At 41.2% G+C, this 21,824-nt stretch overlaps 1 protein-coding gene across 1 annotated transcript in view; it reads right to left on the bottom strand.

Annotated features, from left to right (window-relative positions):
- KIAA2012 (KIAA2012 ortholog) overlaps positions 1 to 21,606 on the bottom strand; it is a 134,408-nt gene extending 112,802 nt beyond the window's left edge. The window contains exons 1-3 of the mRNA XM_023732997.1: positions 21,523 to 21,606; positions 19,834 to 20,118; positions 59 to 218 (exon numbers count right to left, since the gene is read on the bottom strand). Coding sequence (XP_023588765.1) covers positions 59 to 218; positions 19,834 to 20,118; positions 21,523 to 21,606 — 529 coding nt within the window. The remainder of the gene's footprint in view (positions 1 to 58; positions 219 to 19,833; positions 20,119 to 21,522) is intronic.
- Between the last annotated feature and the right edge of the window lie 218 nt (positions 21,607 to 21,824).

Here is a 21,824-nt window from a genome sequence, read left to right as displayed (position 1 = left end):
TCATGCTAGAATGAGAGGCAGGGCATCTCAGGGTGCCCCCAACCACTTCCCTACTGACCTGCACACTGGAGCCTGTACATGGTGTCAGGGGGCCATTTCCGCAAGAGACCTCGGAGGTATCTCTTGGCTGAATACCCAGGCTGGATCTGCCGTTGGGCCTTGCTCTTCGGCTGGCTTTGGAAGTGGAGGTATGGTTGCCAGGCTCTGTTCTGCTCCCTCTGTGGGGACACCAGTCAGAAAACAGCACAGCTGCTGAGCCCTGAGACTCCCAGTGATACAAGCTGGTTAGCACAATCCTCATCAGTAATCCGGAGACTCCCGGAAGGTGCTGGAAGGCACCAGAAATGGATGCCTCAGCCAACAGACATAAACCAAGAGCCCACAGAGCAAAGCTCTGAAAGGCCCTTGCAGATTTGCAGTTGGAAGGAGAAGGAGAAATGACAAACACCAGACCCCATCTTGAGGCAGAGCGTGAGAAGGGATAAAAAGCCTCAAAAGAAAACATTATCTAGTTCAGCCTGTGGAAATCATTTAGTACCTTAAAAAGTGGGGCTGTATAGCAATGGGAAAGCCAGCTCAGCAAATAAGCATTGGCATTCAGTGTTTGTAATATGAATAACAGGTCAGACAAACCATGTCCTATGTTCATGGGAAGCCTGTCATTCTGAAAATATCTGGCTCTACTGCATTTCATTTCAGCCTAGGGAGAATTTTCTGGGGACTTGCTGCCAGAGTCAGTGCCACTGTTCAAAACATCGTGGAGAATAAATGTGAATAATAACATCTTACCCTTGGCTAGGGATATATGTTATACAAAGAACTTTCACCTCATTATAATGTTATATAAGGCAGACTGAGTTAATATTATAACCACTGAAATGGCACAGAAACCCCCTGAGGATGATCGGTTATGAATAGCAAACATGTGGTACTTGTGTTGACACCTCTCACTCTCCCCCTTGTCTATGGCAGATGTCACTAATCAATTATGGCTTTCTTGCCTGCTGAATTGATTGTGGTCTCAGCATCTTCTTCTATTAAATTTTTTTAAATTGAGGCATAATGTATACATAATAGCATGCACAGTGCTTAGGTGCTCAGTTCAATAAAATTTGACAATTGTATACACCTTTGTAACCACCACACAAAACAAGACACACAATATTTTCATCATCTGAGAAAGTTCCCTCGTGTCCCTGTCCAGTCGCGTGCTCCACCCTCCAGGTAGCCATTATTCTGATTTCTGTCACCATGGATTAGTTTTGTCTATTCTTGAACTTTATACAAATGGAATCATACAGCATATATTCTTTTGCAGTCCATGAAAGTGCTCCACACAGTGTTCCAGTGAGAGTTGGTATGAGGGATGAAGCCCGTTTACCACCCTTGGTTAAGTGGCTCACCCGACGCAATAGTATAGACAAGGAAATTGAGGTTAAAAGACTTAACCGTTAACTCAGTACTGAAGTCACTCCTGAGGTTCGTACTTCAGCCAAAGATTGGACAGGCCCATAAAACAAAACAAGACTAAATGGGCACACCAGCCCGGAGGCAAGGACGAGAAGGCAGGAGAGGACAGGAAAGCTGGTAATAGGGAATCCAAGATTGAGAAGGGGAAAGTGTAGATATGTTGCAACCAATGTCGCAAAACTATATGTGTATTAATTGTTTCATGAGAAACTAATTTGCTCCGTAAACCTTCATCTAAAATACAAAAAAAAAAAAAAAAAAAAGACTTAACTAGTTAGTAGTAGGATTGGGACCAGAACCCTGGGCTTCGAATTCCACATCAGTGCAAAGCTTCTGTCCTTCAGGAACTTACCACCTCACTGTTGGACGAGGACCTAACACCATGAACCATTTTGATGTCAAAACAAGGAATAAAAGATGGTTTAAAAGTAGGTGGCTCAGTGAATGCCACAGCCCATAAGAATTGTAAGACTAAAGAGACGGACTCTTTCACACTTGTTAGGATCCTTTCGGTTGGAAGTAGTAAAACCTGACTCAACTGGTATAAACAATGAGAAAGTTTATTATCTCATATTACAAATCGAACAAAGGTTGGAGAGTTCTAGGCTTCTTTAATTTGGTGGTTCAATGGCCCAGATCAGCATCTTTTTAGCTCTGTGTTTGTGGTCACAAGCACATTGAGATTCTGCAGCTGCCACACTGTCAGTGTCACAGCCTCATTGATGACCTTTGATGCCCTCTTCCTGCATCTGCGGAGCTGAGGTTGTGGCACTCTTGCACGGGGTTCCATTCTCTTTCTAAAGAGGCCTGTGATGATGCATGTACTTATGCTTGGCAGGAGGCTGTGACACTATGAGACTAGATCTGTTGTTGTTGGCTGTCTGTTCAGAACAGACTCAACAGCAACCCCATGTGATAGAGTATAACTGTCCCCATAGGATTTTCTTGGCTGTAATCTTTAAGGAAGAAGATCACCAGGTCTTTCTCCTGCGGAGTTATGGGTAGGTTCTCACTGCCAGCCTTTCCGTTAGCAACCAAGCACTTAACCATTGCACCAGCAGGGCTCCTGAGACTGGTTCTCCAGGCATCAAATCTCTTCCTACCTCTGATAATTCTTTTTGCTTAGCCTCACGGGCTTGCAGAGCCTGAACAATGGACACAGGGGGACAACTAATGGGTCCAGAGAGCACAAACAAGAAGAGTAGGAAGGAGAGAGCTTGGTGAGAAAGTTTAGGAAAGTGTACTGGACTTAGAGCCAGGATGGCTGGAATCCGTTTTGTGGTTCTGCCACTTGGAAACTTTCTGATCGTGGGCAAACCCTAGAAACTCTCTGTAAAATGGAGCGAATAACATGTAGCTGCCATCAGTCTGTTATGGAGGCCTACATGTTGCTGTGATGCTGAATGGGTTTCAGTGGAGCTTCCAGACTAAGATGGATTAGAAAGAAAAACCTGGCAATCTACTTCCGAAAATCAGCCAGTGAAAATTCTATGAATTACAACAGTCCGATCTGCAATCAGGCGGTATTTAGTTCCATTGTGTATAGGGTCACCATGAGTTGGGGGCTGACTCAGTGGCAGCTAACAACAAGGAAGCGGAAAGTTGATGGGTTTTGGAACCAGATAACCCAAAAGTCAGATTTTACAGTGCCTGACACATAGTAGGGGCTCAATATTGTTGGTCAACGAATAACTAAATGAGTGAATAGTTCCAATCTGAGTCAGAGGGCTACTCAGTCACCTAAATTATATAATCTTGTTTGTAATACTGACCAGGGCAGATTATCCAATAGACAAGGTAACACAGTGCTTACTTTGCTTTCCAGATCATCTGTAGTGAACAATTTCACATTTTTACACCACATCAAGGATTCTGCTTCTAGGTATGGCTGACATCTGTCCAGGGGTGGATTAGCCAATAAGCAAGGTAAGCACGAGTTTACTTGGTAATGTGAAATTGTTCACTACAGATTTAGTAAGCAAGCACAAGTAAGCCCATACTTACCTTGTTTACTAGGTCATCCACCCTTGTCCAGGATTGTAAATTTGAAAAGAGGCTTTGATTCTGCAGGAAAGTGCTGTGGGATTGGGAGAGAAATAGATGCCAGTCATATCTAGAAGCAGAATCTTTAATGTGGTGAAAAAATGTGAAATTATCCTTGTTTATTTGATAATCTGCCCCTTATACTAACATTATACCTACTTTTTAGGGCTTTTTGATGGTGCAAATGAAATAATGCAGGTAAGTGTCTCTCACTGACCCAGCTTATTGTAAGATATGTAGCAAATGTGAGGGTCTTTCCGCTCATACCTCCTGGCCTCCTTTCCCTGCCTACTTTGCACTCTGGGGTGTTATGAGGAGCAGATGTGAAAGCACTTTCTAATCGCTGAGCATTCCTAATAGGATGGGAGGAGAGTTGATAGTGAGAGAGACTAAGCGGGATTTTGCCTTAAGAGGGACTGGCCTTGAGATCTAGCCCTACCCTATTGGTCATGTGTCCTTGGCAAATTAATTACTTTTCTGGCTACTTACACTCAGTTTAAGGACTAAATGAGCTGAGTTCTTAGTGCTCAGTAGCTAGTAGGTAATCAACATATATTCAAGTCTTTTTCAAATGATCAGTCTTTTCTTCTTCCCTTTGTCCAGGTTGTGAGAGACTATGTTAATTGGCTTCCAAACAGCCCTTCTTCTCCTCACTTCTTTTTGCTAACAGAACCCTCAGTTTTATGTTAACAAAACCCCTTTCCCAGATATGTGTTTTCCCAGACTCCATTGCAGCTTGGAGTGACCATGTGACCTAGTTCTGGCCAATGAGACATAAGGCGAAGTCTGCTGGGGAGCTTCTGGAAAGTCTTTGCTTCCTTATATAAGAGGCAATTTGTGAGAATTGCTCACTGGCCTTTTTTTTCTGCTCTGAACCCAGATGAGACATCTTGTGAATATGAGCTAATAAGCATGAGGAAGAAAAGCCAACATTCAAAGGATGGTGGAGGGAAAAGACAAAGCTTGAGTCTTTAACGGCATTGTGGAACAGCTGGCCAAACATGAAACTCCTACCCCAAATTTCTTGCTATATGAGATAATTAAATTTCTTTATTGTTTAATCCAGGGATTGGCAGATTTTTTCCTAAAGAGCCAGAAAGTAAATATTTTAGGAGGCCGTATGGTCTCTGTTGCAGCTACTCGTCTCTGTCTTTGTAGCAAGAAAGCAGCGATAGACAATATGTAAACAAATGGGCATGGTTGTGTTTCCATAAAACTTTATTTACAAAAACAGGCAGTGGGCAGAATTTGGCCAGTAAGCCGTAGTTCCGGTGCCTGAGTTAAACCACTGATAATCAAGTAATCTGTTACTTGCAGCCAAAAGTATTTCTAACTGATACATAGGTAGAATATGGGAGCAACATATCTGAAGTTGCTACAGATTTAGGTAATGGGAGAAAAGACCAGCATAGCAATTCTCCAGAGGTGGAGTATAAATTTGCCATTTCAACCACTCTTAAGTGACATTAGTCACATTTACCATGTTGTGCAGCCATCACCACTATCTGTTTCCAAAAGTTTTTCATCACTCCAAACAGAAACTCAGTACTCCTTAATTTCAGCAGTAACTTCCCTTTCTCCCTGCCCCGTCCCCTGGTAACTGTTGATAAACTTTTGTCTCTATGCATTTGCCTGCTCTAGATATTTCATATAAGTGGAATCATACAGTATTTGGCCTTCTGTGTCTGACTTATTTTACTCAGTATAGTGTTTTCGGGGTTCATTCATATTGTAGCATGTATCAGAATTTCATTTCTCCTTATGGCTGAATAATATTCCATTGTATGTATGTACCATATTTTGTTTATCTATTCATCTTTTGATGGACATTTGGCTTGTTTCCAACTTTTTGGCTATTGTGAATAGTGCTGAAATGAACAATAGTGTACAAGTATCTGCTTGAGTCTCTGTTGTTGTTGTTTTTAGGTGCCGTCGAGTCGGTTCCGACTCATAGCAACCCTATGTACTACTGAACGAAACACTGCCCGGTCCTACGCCGTGCTCACAATTGTCGTTATGCTTGAGCCCATCATTGCAGCCACTGTGTCAATCCATCTCGTTGAGGGTCTTCCTCTTTTTCGCTGACCCTGCACTTTACCAAGCATGATGTCCTTCTCTAGGAACTGATCACTCCTGATAACATGTCCGAAGTATGTGTCATGGATTGAATTGTGTCCTCCCAAAATATTTGTCAGCTTGGCTAGGTCATGATTCCCAGGATTCCCAGTATTGTATGATTGTCTACCGTTTTGTCATCTGATGTGATTTCTCTATGTGTTGTAAATCCTATCACTATGATGTAATAAGATGGATTAGCGGCAGTTATATTGATGAAATCTATGAGATTGGATAGTGTCTTAAGCTAATCTCTTTTGAGATATGAAAGAGAGAAGCAAGCAGAGAGACAGGGGGAACTCATACCACCAAGAAAGCAGTGCTGGGAGCAGAAAGCGTCCTTTGGACCTGAGGCTCCTGCGCTGAGATGCTCCCAGACCAAGAAAAGACTGATGATAAGGACCTTCCGCCAGAGCTGACAGAGACAGAAAGCTTTCCCCTGGAGCCAGTGCCCTGAATTTGGACTTGTAGCCTACTGGACTGTGAGAGAATAAATTTTTCTTTGTTAAAAACATCTACTTGTGGTATTTCTATTATAGCAGCACTAGATGACTAAGACAGTATGTAAGACATAGTCTCGCCATCCTTGCTTCTAAGGAGCATTCTGGTTGTACTTCTTCCAAGACAGATTTGTTCGTTCTTTTGGTAGTCCATGGTATATTCAATATTCTTTGCCAACACCACAATTCAAAGGTGTCAATTCTTCTTCAGTCTTCCTTATTCATTGTCCAGCTTTCGCATACATATGATGCGATTGAAAATACCACGGCTCGAGTCAGGTGCACTTTAGTCTTCAAGGTGACATCTTTGCTTTTCAACACTTTAAAGAGGTCTTTTGCAGCAGATTTGCCCAATGCAATACATCTTTTGATTTCTTGACTACTGCTTCCATGGGTGTTGACTGTGGATCCAAGTAAAATGAAATCCTTGACAACTTCAATATTTTCTCTGTTTATCATGATGTTGCTTATTGGTCCAGTTGGGAGGATTTTTGTTTTCTTTATGTTGAGGTGTAATCCATACTGAAGGCTGTAGTCTTTGATCTTCATCAGTAAGTGCTTCAAGTCGTCTTCACTTTCAGCAAGCAAGGTTGTGTCCTCTGCATAACGCAGGTTGTTAATGAGTCTTCCTCCAATCCTGAAATGCCCCGTTTTTCTTCACATAGTCCAGCTTCTCAGATTATTTGCTCAGCATACAGATTGAATAAGTACAGTGAAAGGATACAACCCTGACACACACCTTTCCTGACTTTAAACCATGCAGTATCCCCTTGTTCTGTTTAAACAACTGCCTCTTGATCTATGTACAGGTTCCTCATGAGCACAATTAAGTGTTCTGGAATTCCCATTCTTTGCAATGTTATCGATAATTTGTTATGATCCACACAGTCAAATGCCTTTGCATAGTCAATAAAACACAGGTAAGCATCTATCTGGTATTCTCTGCTTTCAGCCAGGATCCATCTGACATCAGCAATTATATACCTGGTTCCATGTCCTCTTCTGAATCCAGTCTTAGTTTCTGGCAATTCCTTGTTGACATACTGCTGCAGCCGCTTCTGAACGATCTTCAGCAAAATTTTACTTGCGTGTGATATTAATGATATTGTTCAATAATTTCTGCATTCAGTTGGATCACCTTTCTTGGGAATAGGCATAAATGTGGATCTCTTCCAGTTGGTTGGCCAGGTAGCTGTCTTCCAAATTTCTTGGCATAGATGAGTGAGCACTTCCAGCGCTGCATCCATTTGTTGAAACATCTCAATTGATAGTCTGTCAATTCCTAGAGCCTTGTTTTTTTGCCAATACCTTCAGTGCAGCTTGGATTTCTTCCTTCAGTACCATCGGTTCCTGATCATACAAGTTTCAGTTCTTTTGGGTATATACCTAGGAGTGGAATTGCTGTGTCATACGGGTAATTTTATATTTAATTTTTTGAGGTAGATATGTTTTTGCTTAGAGTTTGAAAGCTGATCTTGGCCTCTGTATTAGTTTCCTATTGCCGCTGTAACAAATTACCACAAACTTAGTGGCTTAAGCAACACAACTTTATTATCTTACAGTTCTGGAGGTCAGAAGTTTGAAATGGGTCTCACTGAGCTAAAATCAAGGTATTGACAGGGCTGTGTTCTTCTGGAGGCTGTAGGGAAGAATCTGTTTTCTTGCCTTTTCCAGCTTCTAGAGCCCACCTGCATTCTTTGGCTTGTGAATCCTCTTCTTCCATCTTCAAAGCCAGAAACCTGGGGCTAGTCTTTCTTACTATGCTATCTTTTGATTTTCCCTTTTGATATCTTCTTCCACCTGTAGGGATCCTTATGATTACATTGAGCCCACCTGGATAACCCAGGGTAATCTTCCTATTTTAAGGTCAGTTTATTAGCAACCTTAATTCCATCTGCAACTTTAATTTTCCTTTGCCAGTAACCTAACATAGTCATATGTTCCAGGCATTAGGATATAAACATCTTTAGGGAACATTATTCTGTTTATCATAGCTTCTTTAAGTTTCTTCTAGTTTTCTGGGTTCTCTTAGTAATTTCTCAAATTATGCCTGTGAGGTGAGTTATTAACATCACACCTCATTGGAAAAACTGAAACACTGAGAGAGGCCTAAAGCCTGCTTAGGGCTACTGAGGAATCCAGTCAGGGTTAAATCCATTCACTCATTTCCAACATGTAGAATAATATTTTAAGTGGGAAAAATAAGATACAAGAGATCACGTATAGTGCAATTGTTGTTGTTGGGTGCCGTCAAGTCGATTCTGACTCATAGTGACCCTATTGGACAGACTAGAACTGCCCTCATAGAGTTTCCAAGGCTATAATCTTTACAGGAACAGATCCCTCATAAAAAACATGTCTTATATGTGTATAATCATGGTGGAAAGACTGAAAGGAAATACATTAAAATGGTGGTATTAGGGTGCTTGGCATATGATTATAGTTTCTTCTCTCCTTTTTGAAAAATAAAATTTTCAGTAATATGGTTAAATTTCATTTATTAATGGAAAACATGTTTAAAAATTAATTTATTTCATTGCATCCACTCTGTTCTCATACATATTTCTCCATTCCCTCCCCAACATTATCCTTGACATCTTATCACTCACCCAAAAGTCACTATAAAACATAAAGGGACAAGCTGGACAAATTGGGAGACAGAAGGGAGCCAGGAAGGGAGTTTCCAAAATAGGGATATAAACTTGACAGCAGGAGGCTGTCTGCGGATGCTCAGGCCTGCTGTGGCTTTCCCAGTCAACCCCAGCTTCTGGTTTCTTCTGAAATGACTAATTAGTGTACACAAAGCAGCCTGCTATCCACACTCCACCTCTAGTGCTTCCTTTAATGAGGGACTTGCTTGGGCCCGTTCTCCTTCCTGCTGCCTGCCAGGCCTCTGCACATATAGGTGTGAAGAGGAGTCCCATGTACCAGCCTTTGTTGTGGAACTGGCTATCCCAATCACCTCACCCTAGTGCTGGCAGCCGAGGGTTCTCAGAGGACAGGAGGAACAGGTGGGGCCTATGCTCCCACCCAGCAGACATGCAGTGGCAGGGTGCCAGAGTCCCCAGAAAGCCAGGGCCCAGACAGTCAGCTGCCATCGTACCAGAGAGTGGCCCAGCCTTTGTGTACAGGAGTTGACAAGATAGGTGAAAGGAGAAGCCCAGAAAATCTCAGGACTGGTAGGCAAAGCCCTTCTCCCCTTCTCCAGACATACTGACAGCTAAGAGTCACATCTGTCTACTTACTACTGCCTAACCTTCCTCTGATTGCTCAGTCCCCTAGGTCACCCTTACTTATACCTGGAAAGTCTCTTTCTACTTATTTTTACCACAAGACTCAGCTCAAATTCTACCTCCTATAAGAAGCCACTCTAGATTTTCCCATTAGGAAGCAATCACTATCTCTACCTCCGTTATACTCCCAGTGTGTTAAAAGATTACAGTCTAGTTCCTCTTCCACTGCTCATCTCTTAGTTTGTCATAATGTGGTGGCTTGCATGTTGCTGTGATGCTGGAGGCTATGCCACCAGCATTTCAAATACCAACAGGGTTACAAATGGTGGACAGGTTGCAACAGAGCTTCCAGACTAAGACAGGTTGGGAAGAAGGGCCTGGTAATCTACTTTTGAAAAAATTAACCAGTAAAACCTTGTGGATAGCAGTGGAACATTGAAAGAGTGCTGGAAGATGAGCCGCTCAGGTTGGAAGGCACTCAAAATACAACTGGGGAAGAGCTGTCTCCTCAAAGCAGAGTTGACCTTAATGATGTGGATGGAGTCAAGCTTTTGGCATCTTCATTTGCTGATGTGGCACAGCTCAAAATGAGAAGAAACAGCTGCAAACATACATTAATAATTGGAATGTGGAATGTACCAAGTATGAATCAAGGAATATTGGAAGTTGTCAAAAATGAAATGGAACACTTAAGGATAGATATCCTAGGCATTGGTGAGCTGAAATGGATTGGTATTGGCAATTTTGAATCAGAAAATCATATGGTCTACTATGCCAGGAATGACAAATTGAAGAAGAACAGTGTTGTATTCATCGTCAAAAAGAATATTTCAAGATCTATCCTGAAATACAACACTGTCAGTGATAGGATAATATCCATACGCCTACAAGGAAGACCAGTTAATACAATAGTTATTGTAAATTACCCACCAAAAACTAATGCCAAAGATGAAGAAGATTTTTACCAACTTCTGCAGTCTAAAATTGATCAAACATGCAATCAAGATGCATTGATAATTACTAGTGATTGGAATGTGAAAGTTGGAAACGAAGAAGGATCTGTAGTTGGAAAACATGGCCTTGGTGACAGAAATGACGTGGGAAACTGCATGCTAGAATTTTGCAAGACCAACCACTTATTCATTTGAAATACATTTTTTTTCAATAACATAAACAGTGACTACACACATAGACCTCACCGGATGGAATACACAGGACTCAAATCGACTACATCTTGGAAAGAGATGATGGAAAAGCTTAATATCATTGATCAGAACAAGGCCAGGGGCCGACTGCCAAATAGACCATCAGTTGCTCATATGCAAGTTCAAGTTGAAATGGAAGAAAATTAAAACAGGGCCATGAGAGCCAAAGTACAACCTTGAGTATATCCCACCTGAATTTAGAGACCATCTCAAGAATAGATTTTATGCATTGTACGCTAATGACCAAAGACCAGATGAGTTGTGGAATGACATCAAGGATTTCATACATGAAGAAAGCAAGAGGTCATTAAAAAGACAGGCAAGAAAGAAAAGACCAAAATGGATGTCAGAAGAGACTCTGAAAGTTGCTCTTGAACATACAGTAGCTAAAGTGAAAGGAAGAAATGAAGTAAAATAGCTGAACAAAAAATTTCAAAGGGCGGTTCGAGAAGAAAAAGTAAAGTATTATAATGAAATGTGCAAAGACTTGGAGTTAGAAAAACATAAGGGAAGAACATGCTCAGCATTTCTCAAGCTGAAAGAACCGTAGAAAAAAATTCAAGTCTCGTATTGCAATATTGAAGGATTCTATGGGTAAAAAATTGAACGATGCAGGAAACATCAAAAGAAGATGGAAGGAATGCAGAGAGTCACTGTACCAAAAAGAACTGGTCAACGTTCAGCCATTTTAGGAGGTAGCATATGATCAAGGACTGATGGCACTGAAGGAAGAAATCCAAGCTGCACTGAAGGCATTGGTGAAAAACAAGGCTCCAGGAATTAACGGAATACCAACTGAGCTGTTTCGACAAATGGATACAACGCTGGAAGCACTCTCTCCTCTATGCCAAAAAATTTGGAAGACAACGACCTGGAAGAGATCCATATTTGTGCCCACTCCAAAGAAAGGTGATCTAACGGAATGCAGAAATTATCAAGCAATATCATTAATATCACTGCAAGTAAAATAATGCTGAAGATAATTAAAAAATGGTTGCAGCAGTGCAAAAACAGGAAACTGCCAGAAATTCAAGCTGAATTCAAAAGAGGACATGGAACAAGGGATATCATTGCTAATATCAGACGAATCTTGGCTGAAAGAAGAGAATACCAGAGATATATTTACCTGTGTTTTATTACTATGCAAAGGCATTTGACTGTGTGGATCATAACGAATTATGGATAACATTGTGAAGAATGGGAATTCAAGAACAACTTATGTGCTCATGTGGAACCTGTAAATAGACCAAGAGGTAGTTGTTTGAACAGAACGAGGGGATACTGAATGGTTTAAAATCAGGAAAGGTGTGAATCAGGGTTGTATCCTTTCACCATACCTATTCAATCTGTATGCTGAACAGATAATCCGAGGAGCTGGACTATATGAAGAAAAGAACACAGCATCAGGATTGGAGGAAGACTCATTAACAACCTGCAATATGCAGATGACACAACCTTGCTTGCTGAAAGTGAAGAGGACTTGAAGCACTTACTGATGAAGATCAAGGACTACAGCCTTCAGTATGGATTACACCTCAACATAAAGAAAACAAAAATCCTCCCAACTGGACCAATAAGCAACATCATGATAAACAGAGAAAATATTGAAGTTGTCAAGGATTTCATTTTACTTGGATCCACAGTCAACACCCATGGAAGCAGTAGCCAAGAAATCAAAAGACATACTGCATTGGGCAAATCTGCTGCAAAAGACCTCTTTACAGTGTTGAAAAGCAAAGATGTCACTTTGAGGACTAAGGTGTGCCTGACCCAAGCAGTGGTATTTTCAATAGCTTCATATGCATGTGAAATCTGGACAATGAATAAGGAAGACTGAAGAAAAATTGATTTATTTGAATTATGGTGTTTCAAAGAATGTTGAATATACCCTGGACTGCAGAAGAAGGAACAATCTGTCTTGGAAGAAGTACAGCCAGAATGCTCCTTAGAAGTGACGATGGTGAGACTTCGTCTCACATACTTTGGACATGTTTTCATGAGGGACCAGTCCCTGGGGAAGGATATCATGCTTGGTAAAGCAGAGGGTCAGCGAAAAAGAGGAAAACTCTCAATGAGTTGGATTGACCCACTGGCTACAGCAGTGGGCTCAAACATAGCAACAACAATTGTGTGAGGAAGGCATAGGACTGGCCAGTGTCTCATTCTGTTGTGCATTGGGTCGCTATGAGTCAGAACCAACTCTATAGCACCTAACAACAACTTCTTCTAAACTACCTTGTATCAAGTGTCACTAGGGGACAAATCTGCCTCATTGACCAAAGTAAGTGCCTTTGGTGGGCAGAGGCTATGGCATCTCCCTGCCAATCCTGGCAACTAATATGTGCATCTAAGAACTATTTGTTGAGTGGCTGCTATGTGCCAGGCACTATTCTAGGTATTGACTGCTTAATAAACTACTCATTAGATGTTACTGAAGTTGAATGGAAAAACCCAACAATGGATGTATATTTTAATGGCAATCACCTGTGCCTCGGGGTACCTGCTCCAGCTGGGATGTCCTTCTCTCAGGAGGAGGCCAGCTGGTGTCTCCTACCCCTCCTTGAGTTTGCTGGAGTCAGTGTGCTCCAGCAAAAGCCAAGCCTTACCACAGAGGGTGACTGCCCATTGTTGGAGCACCTGTGAAGGTGTGACTGGAGCTAGCCTTGTGGTTGCCAGTTGAGTTCAACTGAAGTAAAGGTGAGGGGTGGAGGTGGGAGGAGAGAGATGTGAGGCCACTTGCAGCTGTGCTTGTAAAGTATTCTCCAAACCCATCCTGACTTCAGTCACCCCCGGGTAAACATCACCACTCCTCAGCCAGACCCTTTCTCTGCAAGTTTAATTTTTGAGTTTTAGTGCAAATGATACCTTCTCCCCTATATATTTAGCGACTATGTATTTGTTCCTGGACACCAGCCCATAAAGAGGAGAATCGATGAATGTGACTATAAGTTTTCCCATAGGTATAGTGTTGTAACAGGGCTTGATTCCTGGCCAAGCCAATCAGCATCAAAGGTTTGACCTGCCATATGCCACAGAAGCAAAAGTACAACTAGAATTGCAGACAGTAAAAATTAAGCTCTAGTTCGTATAAGAGCTCATTCTGCCTGGGTTTGAATCCTGGCTCATCCTTTACTAGCCGTGTGACCTTGGGGAAATTACTTGACCCACCTGTGCCTTAGTTTCTTCATCTGCCAAATGGGGATGATAAAAGTAGCTAGTTTACAATGTTTTGTGAGAATTAAATGAATTACTAAATGCAAAGTGCTTAGAATAGTGACTGGCATTATAGTCAGTGTTACATAAATTGTAGCCATTATTATAAATGTTCTCTGTTATTTACAGCAGCCTAGAAATACAGGAGTCTACTGGATCATATATATGATTTACAATTAAAATGCTACCTATAACCAAGATTGATTTTAATGAAAATCTGATTTGTTTCCCTAGAATTGAAAATGTTTCGAGGGATGTGTTGGAAGACCAAGATCCGTTTTTTGAAAAAAAAAAAAAAAATGCTGTTAAAGCAACAAGGGGAGAAGCTTTTTTTCTCTGGGCAACAGGAGTCTTCAAAATCAGGTCCTCTAGGGATTAAGAGTTGGGCTTTTGTGTTAGTTGTCTGGGCTCCAATCCTAGCTTGACCATTTAGGTGTGTAATTTTAGGCAAGTTAGTTAACTTCAAGACCCAGTTTCCCTTCCCATAAAACGGAGATAATGCTAGTATCCAGCTCATAGGCTTGTGAAAATTGAGTGAGTTTATGTATAAAATGCCTGACACACAGTAAGCATTCTATAAGTATTAGCTAGGATTTACATTACTTTTGACCTCACAGGGTTGACCCATGTCTCGCTTCTGACCTTTCCTACTCCTAGGTTTATTAAAGGCTCCAAGTACAACTGCTCAGGAGTTGCTCGAATGGAGGGCACTAGGAAAAAGGAGGAGGCTCGGGTGATTCAGTGGTAGAATTCTCATCTTCCGTGTGGGAGACTCGCATTTGACTCCGGGCCAATTTATTTCATGTGTAGCCACCACCCATCTGTCAGTGAAGGCTTGTGCATTGCTATGTTGCTGAACATGTTTCAGCAAAGCTTCCAGACTCAGACAGACTAAAAGGAAGGCTTGGTGATCTACTTCCCAAAACTAACCGGTGAAAACCCTATGAAACACAACTGATTATGGGGATGGCTCAAGATTGGGCAGCATTTTGTTCCATTGTGCATGGGGTCGCCATGTGTCAGGGGCCAACTGGGCAGCTAACAGCAACAAGAAAAAGCAGTGCAGTGAAGTCGTTCTTTTTTCCCCTTCATCACCTTGGGATCTACCTGACACTTTGTTGGCGGCCATCAGAGCACTTCTCACTTCTTAGTGGCACTGTTGGAACAAGTAGCAGGTTCTTAGTTTGGACTTGCAAAGGGAGCTTCAAAACTGACCTCCCGATCTTTGGCTGAAAGGATAATGGATAATTTATTCTTCCTACTTTTCGATATTTTCCTATTTTGTATGAGGAGCTTATATTATGTTTAGGATGGGAAAAAATAAATTTTATTTTAAAAACATATTTCTCACAATATTACTTGATAAAATAGTAACCTGAAGGTTTCTTCATGGGTTGAACATCGTCTGATATCACCAGCTAGAGTTAAGTGCCTGAGTATTGCAGTATGGGGGGAAATTAGGCAGCAAAGAATGAATGGGGACATACATCCAGTGGAACAAGGCTGACAATACTCTTAAATGTAACCACATTTATAAGAGACGTGATAGAAGCAATACAACTTTAGTTGAAATCAACTGTAGTAATCTAAATCCTGTTTATCCCTCATGAGATAGGAAAATGGGATGTTCTGTGAATTGAATATTTTTTAACAAATCATTCTTAATGCATTATTTAATCAATGTCCCATAGTTGCATATTTTAAAAACATCCACTGGATTTACAAAATTCTAAAAATATAAGAATAAGAGATACTAAAACAACATGGAAATTATTGAATATTTCAGATGATTTGGGAGACACTTTAGCGTTCTGTTATGCTTCAATAGCATTACTATGACTATCATTTAGAGACTACCAAAAATTCTGGTTATTTAGGTTTTACAGCGATTTGATTTCTAAATAATGTGAAGCTGAATGAATTCAAGGAGAGCAGTTTTAATTTTGGAAATATTTGGACAATATTTCCTTTTACTTAAGAAAAAAAAGCAACATCTTTTTATGTATGTAAAAGTCTGAGAACGCTGACATCTCTTTGCTCATTAGGAAGTTGTGCCGTCAAGAAAGTTAAAGAGTAGGTGTATGCTGAGCTATAGAACCCAGGCGTGTTGCCCCATGCATGTCATTAGGTCCACATATAGAACTGGAGATGATGTGAGATATTTTAAACATAATTGTACCTCCCTGCAACTGCCTCAGTTCTCACAGGTCTGAGTGGGCCTGAGTTATGTAGGGTTTCCTGATTCGTGGTTCAGCTGGTACAGAACAGATCCTTCTCTAAGCAGCATGACTTTATCAGTGAACGCCCCTCCATCCTTTTCTGCCCTCCCCATTTTGGCTCTTTTACTTTGAGTGTGGTGTGTTTAACTCTTGAACTATACTATTTGGGCAAAGAAATACTGACCCTGAGGAACAGATGGCGTAGTCATTGGTGGGCTCAATTGACAGCATTGTTTGCCATTTCTTTTCCCTTCCTGATCCTCTCACCTGGTTCGCTAGGGTCAACCTCTCTCTCCCTTTTGCGTGCTACTTCTTTCTAATCCAAAGATTTTTATTGTATTTTAAGAATTCCATGAATTTTTTTTTTAAAAATAAAAGTATAAATAAACTTATAATTTATAATCCTACTACCCATAGTTAGAATTTTGGGGTGTATCATTCTGCTAATGCATAAGTTAATTTTTTTTTTTAAATTGGGACTATCAAGAGGCATGTTTACATTGCCTGGTTTTGAATTGTGGCATAATCCGTCTACTTGTATGTATAACCTTGAGTAAGTTACTCAAAACTCTGTGCTTCAGTTTCCTTATCTTTAAAATGATATCATCATAGCACCTACCCACAGGATTGTTAGAAAGAACAAATGAGTTATACATGGAAAGCACTTCAAATACTCGCAAGAACATAGTAAATACTCAAAAAATGTTAAGAAAAATTTGTATTTTTATTATATGAGCACTATTTTTGTAACCTGCTTTAAAAATACACTGTAAACGTTTCCTCCCATCCCATTCATGATAAATACATGACTTTATCGGCTGCCCTAAACTCCATTACTATGTATGAATGTCCCATCATTTATTTAATCAGTGTTCCATTGTTGGACAGTTATTGTTTTCAGTATTTTGCATATTTATAAATAACCCTGTAATAAATATTCTTGTGCATAAATCCTTGGGCACATATCTGATTATTTTCTAGGGCAAATTCCTAAAAGTAGAATGTTGAATCAAAAGGGATCACTATGCCTTTTAAGACTTTTGCCAAAATACCCTCCAGAAATGCCATGCAAATTTGTGCTCCTAACGTATGATTGCTCATTTCCCCATATCCTTCCCAGCACTAGGTATTATGATTTTAAAAGTTTTGGCCAGCCTGTAGTTGTCAAAATCAGATAGTACTCTCTATTTTCCAAAGCTCTACTTTTCTGTGATGTTCATTTTTTTAAATCCCAAATCCCTTCTGAGTTACTTCTCCTCCTGTTTCAATCTACTATGTTCTCTAATCTCCTTAAATTCCTGCCCTATTACTATTCCAAACACACCATTTCCATTCTACCCATTTCAGGTTAGATTAGTATTCTGCTTTGTGCAAAGGTACAAGTTATACATCTAGTAGATGAATATTACAGGAAGACAGAAACTTCTGTTTTTATTGAGTCTAGGTCTAACAAAAAATGAAGCTGTCCAAAATGGACTCATCTACTTTAAAAAATAAAAAGATCTCTGTTTCCAGAAGTATTTAAGCCATACAGACAAGCATGTGAAAGCTGTGGAAGGTGTTCTTACTCTGGGCAGTAAGTTAGTCTAGACAGTCAGTATCCAACGAGGAAAACAGAAATCACTCTAAGTATTTAAAAACAGAAGGAATTTAATCCAGGGAATTGGTTACACAGGTAATTGAAGAGCTCAAAAGCCAAGCAGATGGTGAGGCAACACTGAGATTAGCAACTTCAGAAAGCCAGCACCACTCCTAGGCTAGAGGGAGAGAGAGGGAGAAGCTAGTGGGGTCACCTAAAGGAACCTGGAGCCATAGCAGGCCTGTCTGTTGGGAGCTGGACCACAGAAGAAATGTAGATGCTTCTCGCCACCAGAGGCAGAGTGGGAGAGGAGAAATACGTTGACTTTTCCCTTCTCTCCCCTCCTCAATATCCTTCCAATATCTCCCATTGGCAAATTCATTTGGCACAGGACATAAAGTTTGTAGAATCATAACCTGGGGTCAACCTCCCTGTGATGCAGAGCAGAGCAGGGCAACGGCATGGAATGGGTTTGAGGGAAAACAAGCCAAGGCCTGACACAATGACCTCTGGAGTTCTTTCTGAATCCAGAGACAATAGGACATAGTACCTAGCATGCCGGCCTAAACAAAAAAGCAAACCTGTTGCCACTGAGTTGATTCTGACTCATAGCGACCCTATAGGACAGAGTAGAACTGCCCCATATGGTTTTCAAGGAGCACCTGGTGGATTCAAACTGTCAACCTTTTGGTTAGCAACTGTAGCTCTTAACCACTATGACACCAGGGTTTCCTAGGGAGGTAGAAAATGCTGGGTTTGAATCTTGGGTCTGTCATTTAGTAGCTATGAGGCCTTGAGCTAGCACTTAACTTTCCTAAGCCTCCATTTCCTCATCTACAAAGAGAGGACAAGAATAACCATATCTCCCAGGGTCATTGTGAGGATTAAATACAATAGTAGCTATAAAGTAATAGTAAGCATTCCACTATTGGTTTCCTTTCACCCATGAATTTATGATTTTAAGACTAAGTACAGTTGGGCATTTGGTCAAGGTTATCAAGCCTCTCTGTATTTTGAAAGATAGGACGGGGCAGAAGAGTCTTTCTTTTGGAAGCTCTGCCTAAGTTTGAGTAGGTGATAAATTTCCCAGTAATGATACTGCGAGATCATCTAAATATTGCACATAACTGACTCCTTCATTCCACAAACATTTATGGGTACTCATCATTTTCTGGAAATGACTTAGATATGGCCCCTGCGGCCCTCAAGGAGATGCTATTCTATCAGGGCAAATAAATGGGCAAGGAGATAAATTGCAGTGCGTGAGAGTTTGGGAATGTCCACAGAGGGAACAATGGGATATCCCTGCCTAGGGAAGAGGGAGAAGTTTTCAGAGAGGAGATGACATTTGAGTTGTGTCTTCAAGGATAAGCAGGAGTTTGCTAGCTGGAGAAGCATGTGCGAAAGCATAGAGTCGCGAAGGGGCACACAGTGTTTGAAAAAGGGTGAGCTATTCAGATGGGTGGGGCCTTGAGGGGTCCATGGTAGAGGTGGTGGTAAGAAGAAGTGGGAGATGTGGCTAGACATGGAGGAGAAAGCCAGCATGTGAAGGGCTGGTTATAAAAAGCCAATGACTTTATCCTGCGGGGAATGAGAAGCCAGCAGAGACTTCTAAACTAGAGAGTAACCCGTTATCTACAACCTTGAACTTCATAAAGTTATACATCTCCTCAGCCTTTCTCTTTGACTCAGACAAAGGGCTGATGCCTGCAGTTGTATAAAGCAGGAGCCATGTGCACATCTCACAGGATATTAGAAAGTATGAATCAGAAAAATGAACACAGGGGTTTTCCCTTAATATTAAATTCAGAATGGAAAAAAGTCATTAACTTATCCTGCAGACACTGAAGGGCTCAAGGTAAATATTTAAAATGTTCTCCCTCTCATTTCCACAAAGCCAAGAACATCAGAGGTGTGATGATGACCACGAGACAGGATTTCAAGGATTCTGAGGAAACGTCTGCTGGCCTGGATCTGTCTGAATGCTGAAAAGGACTTTGTGTTACTGTAACTGAAAGGACACAAAATGATAATATAGCCCTTAATGCTTTTCAGAGCCTTTTCATATACATTATCTCATTTAAGCCTCATGACAATTGTGTGAGGTAGACAGAGCCCATTTTAGAGATAAAGAGATGGAGGTCTTAGGGTTTCATACCTTCCCTAGGGTCAGAGAAGTCATACCCAAAGCTGCAGCTGGATCTCTAGACATGCAGGCCAGTGCCTTCCCCAAACCCAAGGCTTTGCTCTGCCTACCTTGTTCCTTCCATATGCCAAGATGGCTTCTTTGAGGTCTTTAAGTGTATGCAGTTTGTGACCCAGCCTCTTCCTGTGGCCTTTGGGGTGGCAGGTGCCTTTTCTTCTCTCTTCTGGTGTCCGTGCTGATATGGCTAAACCTTCTGAGTAGAGGATTAGGGCACCTTTTCTAGTGCTGAAAGTTTTAGGAAGAAAGAGGCTCCAGGAGTCCTGGCTGGCATTGTTCTCATTGTGGGGTTTGCTGACCAGGACATAATCTTCTGGGGACTTCCAGTTCAAGTAATCCTGCAGGGAAAAGAAACTACCTTGACCAATCCACTTTGAGATCATTTTATAGCAAATGGAGTCCTTGAGTGGTGCAAATGCTAATCAAAAGTTTGTGGTTTGAACCCACCCAGAGGCACCTCAGAAGAAAAGCCTGGTGATTTGCTTCTATAACAGTCACAGCCATACATACCCTATGGAGCAATTCTGCTCTGCACACAGGGGGTTGCCATGAGTCAGAATCGACTTGACAGCAGCTGGCTTGGTTTTGATAGCAAACACTGCTTGCATAGGGTGTTTGACATTGACTTAGGTATTGATTTTCTCTGAATTGTTCACACAGCATCAAGGAGTACAATCACTTTTCTTAGCAACGGATTTTGCTCTCCACATCTCAAAATTAGTAGAACCCAGAGCTTGGTTCTGTCTTACCCCATGAGACTTTAAGGAGAGCCGTTCATGCCTGGAGGCTTAAATGGGGTAGAACGTAGGTTACAGGCCAGTTGAAGTTTCTTGGTATGCAAGTAAGTAGTCAGAATTATCAAGGGCAGCAGATAACTTTGAAATTAGACCTGGACTAGCTGGCAGTTTAAATAGGAGAAAACCACTATTTCAACTCAGCAGCACTTCAGCTGTACACGGAGAGAATTTCTATACATTCCAGATGCTATGTAACATTATCTAATTTGGCTATTTAGGAGCCTATAAAGTAGTTACATATCTTGTAAGTAAGTAAACGCCATTGGCCACAGAGGTCCTTTGAAACTTTAGATGTCTTTTAATACAACAAAGGTCAAATATCATGACAACCACCATGACAATAGAAATCTCTGTGTGACACAAAAATTTTCAAAGTGTTCCAATGGATTTCTCATTCCTGGCAGGATTCAATGAAATAAAATTCCAGTACAACAAGGGAATTTTGCCACCTCTTTAAAATCTTCTAAAGTGGGTTTTTTGTTTTTTTTTTTTTTGTTTTTGGCCTATATAAAATATGTCTTGTGGATTGAATTCCAGAAAGTTTAAGGAAGCCATGGAAATGGCATGAACATATACAGCATTTCAACCACAGAGCACGACTTCTAAAACCAAACAACCATCAGCTTGCCTAGAATCCACGTGGAAATTCTGGTCTTGAACCAAACCACGCAAATTCCAGAAAATCTGGAATCTCCTTCAGTCTAAAGCTAATGAGGCTGTAAGTAGGTGCACAAGGAGAAGGAAGAGGGCCCAGTGGCAATGTTGGTGTGTCAGGCAAACTATGTTATTTCCTTGAGTTCCATGAAAGAGGAGGACAAGTATACCAGTGACCCCCCAGTACTTCACTACCAACACAAACGAAGACTCACATTGTTCACCCCCAAATGAAAAATGGAGCACTCTTCCCTCACCCCCAAAATGTGCCTTTACAGCGGTAAGACTCACCTCTGGTTCAAGATAGACTTCCAACTTCTGTTTGTTCTGGACCAACTTCCCATGTCCCCGGCTGAGGAGAGAGAGCGTGTACATGTTCTGCCTCTGACCACCCCTTCTCAAGGGCAGTTCATCTTGGTTTTGAAGGCTGAAAACTGGTCACACCTCAAGATTTCCTAAGCTCAGCAGCTGGCCCGAGAAGACCACAAACACTGGGCCTTTTATTAAATACATTTTTCCCTCTTAGAGCAGCTTCTTAATAACAACCAGCCACACAGTTTAGACAGTGTGTGCCTTTGACGGGAGAGAAAATA

Source organism: Trichechus manatus, unplaced genomic scaffold (genome assembly GCF_000243295.1).
Source record: "Trichechus manatus latirostris isolate Lorelei unplaced genomic scaffold, TriManLat1.0 scaffold00056, whole genome shotgun sequence".
In the NCBI taxonomy this organism is placed as follows: Eukaryota; Metazoa; Chordata; class Mammalia; order Sirenia; family Trichechidae; genus Trichechus; species Trichechus manatus.
Note: the sequence above shows the minus strand (reverse complement) of the source record. Positions and strands in the feature narration are given on the sequence as shown.